Here is an 8375-nt window from a genome sequence, read left to right as displayed (position 1 = left end):
CTACTGGAAGGAAACTCACCTCGTAAACTGGCGGCTGAGTGTGTGTCTCTGAAAGCTAACGGCTGCCGCTCCTGAATCTCCTCGGCTACAAGTCCATGAACACACTCAATCAAATACTAAACACTGCACTTGGGGTAAAATGACTCTTTTACCCTAGGTCAAAGTCAACTTACTTTTGGGGCTGACTCGCCGAGTTGGGCCGCCCAACTCGCCGAGTCTCACTCTCACTTCCAACTCATACTCACTGCGACTCGTCGAGTGTGGCATCGACTCGACGAGTACCCTCTTGATCCAAGAACTCAGACAATCTTCATCCGACTCGCCGAGTCGTATGAACAGACTCGACGAGTTGTTCTTGATCCTAAGGAGATTGCCTTGGACTCGCCGAGTTGTATGAACAACTCGTCGAGTCCCTCCATCACTGAGTCTACCCTCAACTCGCTGAGTCCACTCTCTAACTCACTGGGTGCACTCGGCACTGCTAAAAACGAAGGAATCGGGGACTCGCGACCCGACTCGCCGAGTCGCTCATCCCGACTCGCCGAGTCGCTGCCATGCAGCTAGTTTTTACTCGATTTCTCTTGAATCCAACACATGCAAATGATAGATCTGGGTCCAATAAGCTATTTTACCACGTAAAGTTTCCAACTTTACGTGCACAACCTCATGAATAAGGGAAATGAGGCTAAAAGATGCACAAAATGAGTAGATCCATGGCTAATATGCAATGTAACTCCAAAAAGACAGTAGATCTGGGCTCTACAACACCCCAACATTCAAATCCAAAGGTATTTCGACTTATTAAGACATTTATGCAAACATAAGGCTTGGAACAAACATCAAATAGTTCTTAGAAGAGCTCTAATGGAAGTTTAAAGCATATAACAAGAAGGGAACTCCGAAAATACCTCAATAAACTCAGATTTGCCCTTGGATCTTTGCACTACAACTCGTTTCCTTGCTTCTTTCTTCTTCTCCTTCTTCACACCTTCACAAAATGGCACCAAATCACTTATAAACTCTCAAGGGAGGATTAGGGTTCTCTCACTGAGTTCTCAGGGTGAAAGTGGCGAGAATGAGGCTATAATGTGGTTTAAATAGTGGGCAAACCCGGGGATTTAGGGTTTCACCCAGACGGACGGACTCGCCGAGTCCCCGGCTCCCGCGTGCACAAAATACGCGACCCAACTCGGCGAGTCAGGCTAGAACTCGCCGAGTCCCTCTTGAAAACTTAGACAATTAACAATTAATTAACATACCGGGAACGGGTCGTTACAGTATGTTTATGCTAGTATGAATTGTTAGCGTTGTTGTAATGATCCTCTGTAACAAATGCGGGTATGTGTAGAAGGTAGTATGAGCCCGTACTATGGAAGCACATAACCTGTACGCATAACAGGGAAGTCACCGTCCCTAGGCTTTATTGGGAATTGGTTCCATATTTTGATATGTGTGTTATCTGATGTTCCTTGGTTTATTTTCAGTATGGTGACGATGAGGCAAGTTGAGACTGGGTCCGGATCAGGATCAGGAGTTGGCTGTCAGCGTGGGCTAGCTGCGTTGGATGACATGATTAGGGAGATTCTTCATAAGAAGGTTGTGGCTATTGTTAGGGTCAGATACTGGAGTTATTTGGATCTATTAATACCATGATGATGGAGTTCTTTGATGATAGATACACAGTCGTCGCTGAGACTGCCGTTGTTGCAGCCTCTGCCGCTGTTACAGCTGTAGGTGTTGGACCGAGTCGGGTTTTTCAGTATCGGGACTTTGACAATACGAAGCCTCCGACTTTTGATGGAGTTCAGGACCCGATTGTAGCCATGAGGTGGCTATATGATGTCGATGGATGCTTTTTCACCTGCTCTTGCCTAGCTGACCAGAAGGTCAGGTGCGCTCTGAACCTCCTAAGGTCTGGAGCAAAGGATTGGTGGAGGCTTGTTACAGGATCATACTCTGCTGAGCAGAGGGTTGTGGTATCTTGGGATCAGTTCATGGAGATGTTTTGTACCTGGTATGTGACACGTCTGTGTCTTATATAAGAAACGGAAAGAATTGAGAGAATGATTCTCAAAGTCAAGACCTTTTAAGTGCAATACATCCGTCATACCAGTGAACCAACCAATATTTTTTTAATTAATGTTACTTTATAAAACACCTGACTTTTTAACATAACGTCCACCTAAAATTTTCATCTTTTTAAATTTATAAAGGCACCCGGTGTACATTTATGTTAACCAACTAGATACAAATATTTATCATCAATGATCATACATGAACATGTGATGAGATGATCTGAGTTAAGCGCTACAAACCTCATACTTCTCTATCAAGTCTACCTGAACCTGAAAGACATACATCAATAAAGGATAATTTACATTAAGCTTGGTGAGTAACCATGATGCAAAATATTAATTAGTTACACAACTATATATATATATATATATATATATATATATATATATATATATATATATATATATATATATATATATCAACAATCCATAAATCAATATAATCTCCATAGTGCTTTTCAATGAACTTGGTATACACTCGAACAGAGTGTTATTACATAATATTCTCAATAATATGCTTTTAACGGTTTAAGTTGCCCCATAAGAATCACCGATAGTATTAACACCTAATCGTCTTTTTCATATTTTGGATTTCTACCTATGTCTCGGTGATCTTTTCTTCACAGTCACAAAAAAATCGAATGTAGATCGTTCACGGTTAGGCAACCACGTAAATTTATAGATATCGGTGAGAGTGGTGGAACCGCCATTGTCGGATAGTGGTACCAAGGGTTTTGATCGGTGGGTTTTGGCTGAAAAGGAGATGATCCTTTTAGGGTTTCATTTGTTTAATCCTCACATGATTGCCTCTATATACATTGGCACCACTTTGAAGCCTTAGGCTCCAAGGTTTGCTAAATAGGCTACACAACACATCCGGTGGCATAATAAGCAATCCGGTGGCATAATAAGCAACATGTCAACGGCTTTCTTCCTACATGGCAAAGTACGTAGCAGTGGAAACCTACTAAAGTAGGTGAAGTCGCCAATTAGCCGGTAAAAGTTAGCTTTGTACAGTTACAATCCTTATATAAATCTGTCTTATTAAAACGAAACATTTATAGACAAAATAAAATTTTGAAATGCTGAAAATATTGATTTCCCCAAGTTGAGTTTTCATTCTCCACAGTTATCAGGAGGAATATAACGATTAAATCCAATACATTGGGCATATAACTGCTGTGTCCATTCTATTCAGCAGCAAAGATAAAAGGTAAAAAAAAAAAAAAAAAAAAAAAAAAAAAACATAGCACAACAAGAAGTTTGATGAGGTTTAGGACTAAACTTAAGACTAATAACATAATATACAACACAAGTTTCCTCTTCCTCTTTCGAATCATGTATGTATGAATATTATCAAGTTGAGCCCTCTGCTTGAAACCTCATTCTCTTTGCAGCCTTGTCATCATTCTGGTTAGATGACGATCCGGGCTTCTCTTTGGCCTCCATGGAACACCTCTTGTAAGGTTTGAATCCTGTGTGAGTGTTATTAACATTCAGCTTCACATTCCCCAATCCTATCGTCAGTAGCCCTTCCTCCATGTTTTTCTCGCCTCTCAACATCATCCTGTTCAGGTCCAACTCACCACCACCACCATTATTATTATTATTATTATTATTATTATGTCTATCTGAAAAGCTTTGTGGCAGTACTTGTCTCGAGAACAGCGCTTGGAAAGCAAGTCGTCCCTGTAAGTCAAGTCAAGTCAAGTCAATTTAATTAATATTTAAAAAAAAAAAAAACCTAAATAAAAAAAAAATACTGTAATTAGATTTGATGACTTGCCTCTTCGGAGACCTCCTTCCATGATTCGTTAGGGTTAATAGTGCTTCTACCCCCCCTAATAATACTAGTACGGGAAATAGAATCAAGATCGGGTACATCTGAAGCAGCAGCAGTAGCAACAGCAGCAGTTTCTTCCTGTTCTTTTATACTCTTCTTCTCTAAAGCATCCGTCTCAATTTCACTGCTGGAAGTCGTGTTAGAACCACAAGAAGACCGGTCAACCTGTTTGCGAACATTAACATTCGTCTCCTCCACCACCGTTCCCGTTCCCGTTCCCTTGGTGGTATCAATATCATCATCTGGATTCGATCCTGTGTTTAATTTCCCTTCTGAATCCTCCTCCTCCTCCTCCTCCTCCTCCGATGAGGAATCTGCGATCTTTTCCGGAGGAGCTTTTTCTCTTGCTTGATTTCCATCCTCGACCGTTACTGGTGGTGGTGGTGGCGCGCCAAATGAAAACGGAGTTGGAGCTGGAGTTGGGTAGAAAGGAGGACAAACAGGGAGAAGGCCATGAGCCGCCCACCATGCGGTTGCTGCTGCTACAGTAGCCGCAGCAATGGACGTCATACTAGGAGTAGAAGGAGTTTGAGTTTCCGAATCATCTCCTGAAGAAGCTTCTGTGTTTCCAGGAGGATGCCAGAACTTAGCGGCGAAGCTTGCTGCAGCATGGGCTGCAGGGTTTTGTAGCAGGGATGAAACAATGAGGCTAGAGATTGTGGATGAAACATGGAGAAATGATCTGTAATTCTCTTCTTCATTATTATGATTATCAGAAAACGGGTGGGTGAAAACAGGAGGATGGAAGGGTGGAATTGTCTCATAGCTTGAACAACATCTTGAAGCTATGTTGTTGTTGTTAACAGATAGGTTGGGGTTGGGGTTGTTATGAACTTGTTCCAACTTTTCTTCAAGTGTCGACATCTCTTCTGTGCCTGTGGGAATATTTCCTTGATTTCCATCTACAACTTGTACAGGAACATGCCTTGGGTAGCTGTGCACACCATTTGTATTTGCATTATCATGATGATTTTGACCTTCCGGAAAGTCAAACAATGAAGATGTGTGCATGCCATCTTGATCTGATTTCTTCTGATATTTTCTGGTTTCAATGGTGGTGATGTAAGATTCATTTGTTTCATCAAGGTTAATGAAGTCTCTAAAAACGCCTCTTGGTATGGAATTATCATTTTCTGATGACAAAGATGCACATGGAGGTTCTTCCTTCTCCACATCCACATCCACTTGCTCGCTCGTGTTTGCAATTTCTTCTTGTTTCTGTTCATGGTACTGGTATTTAAATTTTAAAGAAAAATGAGTATACTACTACTACTACTACTTTACTGACTGATCTGATACCCAAGTGAATAGATAAAATAAAATAAAAATACCTCTGGGAGGTGGAGGTGGTCTATGCCAGATGGCAAAGAAGAAACTAAAGTTGGTTGATGATGATGACGATGATGGTGATGAGTGGCATTGTCCTCCTCCTCCTTTGGATTTGGATTTGGATTTGGATGATGAGTTTTGGGGCAAGTGCCAGAGCCAGTCTTTCTGGGATAAGGATAATTTGGTTTCCTTTTAGGGCGTGGGGGAGGAATTTCCATGTCAAGAGCCTGTCTTGTTGGAACTCCTTTAGCAACTGCCTCCTTCTCCAACTATTATACACATAAAAGGAAAAACAGCCCTTTAAATAAATATAATAATAATACAACCATATTTTACCCTAAAATCACAATCTAATTAATACTATATGCAAACTACACCATGTGCAGAGTAAAGACACATATTAGCACAAAACCAACACTTTGGTGTTTATGCATAACATCCGACTCCCTCCCTGACTTTTGAAAGAAATAAATTTCAACTTCAACCAAGAACAAGAATTGATCAGCTGATACATTTATTACAAAAGGGACATGTGTACATGTTAGTACCTATTAAGAGGATGAATAATGGATAAGGATCTTTATAAATTTAGATATATATTTTCCTTTATGTTGGAAGCGAAGCAGTCTCCCCACCCTTCCACTAACCCCATTCTTATGGGACTAGGGTATTGTTGACGTTAAAGGATCAAAATACAAATTGGAGTGACTAATCAAAAAACCAATGATGGATCTTGGTTGACAAATAAGATCAAAAGTCTCCATCATAAAGGCAATCGCTTCCATGAGAGCAAAGCCTAAAATGACTCAATTTCTACCCTTGCCAACTTACATTAATGACAAAATCTACTTGGAAGTTCAAAAAGAAAGCTAACTAGAACACAATAACTATATTTCAAAACTGAGAAGGGATATAAATTCAAATAAAGTATATATATATATATATATATATATATATATATATATATATATATATATATATATATATATATATATATATATTCTCTCAATTACAGCAGACATATCAAATGCAGAAGCAGAACAAGGTATGTAGAGAACATTATCAGCAAACAACATGTATATGAACAACAGTGAATTCTCATGGTGTATTTGAGATAGATCTCATGATAAAAATGAAATTATGATAATAAGAAAAACATATGCAAAAAAGTATCGACCTTTGTAAAGAATTTCTGGGCATGACTTCTGATTTGCACTGCAGTCTTGGTTCCTATGTGTTCTGTAATAACACCAAAATTGGAGGACCAAAAAGGATAAGAGAATCGCAACAAACTTTTCCACCAGGAAACTTATATATATATATATATATATATATATATATATATATATATATATATATATATATATATATATATATATATATGTATGTAATTTGAGGATACAGGAATCAAGAACCATAAGGATAAGGGTTTTAGGTTTTGGAAATCAAGGCAAGGATTGTAAAGTTATTGAACAAGTATGAAAATCCCTTGGAAAGGAAAGCCAAGATGCTGAATAAGCTGTTATACATTGATATAACAACCTAGATACCTTCTATCCGTTGCCAAGCTCGCCCATATAGTTTCAGGGCTTCTAAAAAACTATTATGCTCTTCTTCTGTCCATCGTTCTCTTTGTTTAGTTATTGTATACGGTTTTCTTGTCTGTCATACAAGGATAACTATAAATTGATTTTAACTTACAGATAAAATGATGCATAAGATAGATGGCTTTGGTTAAAAAAGAAAAACCTTAATGTTCAATTTTTCTCCAGATGATGAGTAGGTGTCCATCGAGGGACCAGCGCTGCTTCAGATCCTCTGGAACAAGTAAGGGATAGAAAAGCCTTCTTTCATCCCTCGCACCATCCAACCAGGAAAATAGCTTAGCCGTTGTACTCAACAAAACCTGATAACGTAACACTACTGCAAAAGACCATAGATGTAACAACAGCAGAAGTCCATGAAGAGAAAGCAAGATCCAGAAACTAATTACTATTTCTGAGATCATCGATTGACTGCAAGTATAACCATTCCAACATATGAGTGATTATACGACTTATTTTTCTTATTTTCTGGATTCGACTAAAAACCAATCAAGGCGAGGAGGCATTAAAGACACACATACATACTCTCTATGAACCTGAAACAAGTAGTAGTAGTAGCAGAAGTAACAGTAGAGAGAGAGAGAGAGAGAGAGAGAGAGAGAGAGAGAGATTTCCCTATCAGAATCCTCACCAAAATGAGCCGGATGATGCCAAAACCTTTATGAACCATGAAGAATAAGAGAGAAAAAGAAAATTTAATCACTTAATAAAAGGAGGGAAAAGAAAACAGGATCCCCTATCAGAAAGGGCAATAAAGCCCTAGAAGAAAAAAAGGGATACCTTGGAAGATACTCGCCATGGCTGAAGACAAAGGCTGAAATTCCGATCTCGAATCTGATCAGCATGAACAGGATTCACCGGATATCTTCCATGACGACACGACCACTACGTATATACTCTGGCAATGATTAAACCCAAATCTGAAGGATCGAAACCCGTGGAAGAAAAAGGAAAGGGGGATATGAAGAAGTAAGAAGGAAGAAGGAAGAAGGAAGAAGAGAGTAAAAGAATAAAAGCGAAGTGAGTTGAGCCGACGAGAGACGAGAGTTTGGGGCGAAGAAGTGAGGAGAAATCTCAGCCACAACAATTTTGGGGGTGGATTATTTGCGGAGGAAAATAGAAAACTAAAGGGTTTAATTTGAGGCTGGAATCCATTCAAGCTTCACAGAGGGAGTACACGTGGCCGGAGACGAATGGTGGACAGGCTACTGTGGTACCCCACACCCTTGCACTTTTTTTATTTGTGTTGCGAAATGAGACAGGGCAGCAACAGTGTTGAAAGGCTTGTGTGGCATGACTGCATTTCAATACAAACTCATAAATCTCCACCACAAGTTCCTCCACTCTACAATTCCCACCACCAAATCCCGACTCTTGTTATAATTACTGTTTTATTAAGTACATCACCGGGTTAATGTTAATTCCTAGGAGTTTAATTTATATTAGTTTTTAAATTAAATAACAAAATAAAACTAAAAAATAATTAATAAGATAGATTGAAATAAAATAAATACAATTATATTG

General features: G+C 39.1%; 1 protein-coding gene across 3 annotated transcripts; it reads right to left on the bottom strand.

Annotated features, from left to right (window-relative positions):
- Positions 1-3150: 3150 nt before the first annotated feature.
- On the bottom strand, positions 3151-7943 carry LHY (Homeodomain-like superfamily protein). 3 transcript variants are annotated; one of them, XM_078986673.1, is made up of 8 exons: positions 7632-7943; positions 7483-7508; positions 6997-7262; positions 6798-6909; positions 6425-6486; positions 5250-5516; positions 3862-5148; positions 3151-3764 (listed from the first exon to the last, which is right to left on the bottom strand). In XM_078986673.1, the coding sequence occupies exons 3-8, from the start codon at positions 7036-7038 to the stop codon at positions 3432-3434; spliced, it is 2103 nt and encodes a 700-aa protein (XP_078842799.1). In that variant the 5' UTR covers positions 7039-7262; positions 7483-7508; positions 7632-7943; the 3' UTR covers positions 3151-3431. The 3 variants fall into 3 exon arrangements, with proteins under 3 accessions (XP_078842799.1, XP_078842798.1, XP_078842800.1); XM_078986672.1 differs by having other exon boundaries at positions 6997-7170; XM_078986674.1 differs by having other exon boundaries at positions 3862-5136; positions 6997-7508.
- Between the last annotated feature and the right edge of the window lie 432 nt (positions 7944-8375).

This window comes from Lactuca saligna, chromosome 3 (genome assembly GCF_052625555.1).
Source record: "Lactuca saligna cultivar CGN05327 chromosome 3, ASM5262555v1, whole genome shotgun sequence".
Classification (NCBI taxonomy): Eukaryota; Viridiplantae; Streptophyta; class Magnoliopsida; order Asterales; family Asteraceae; genus Lactuca; species Lactuca saligna.
Note: the sequence above shows the minus strand (reverse complement) of the source record. Positions and strands in the feature narration are given on the sequence as shown.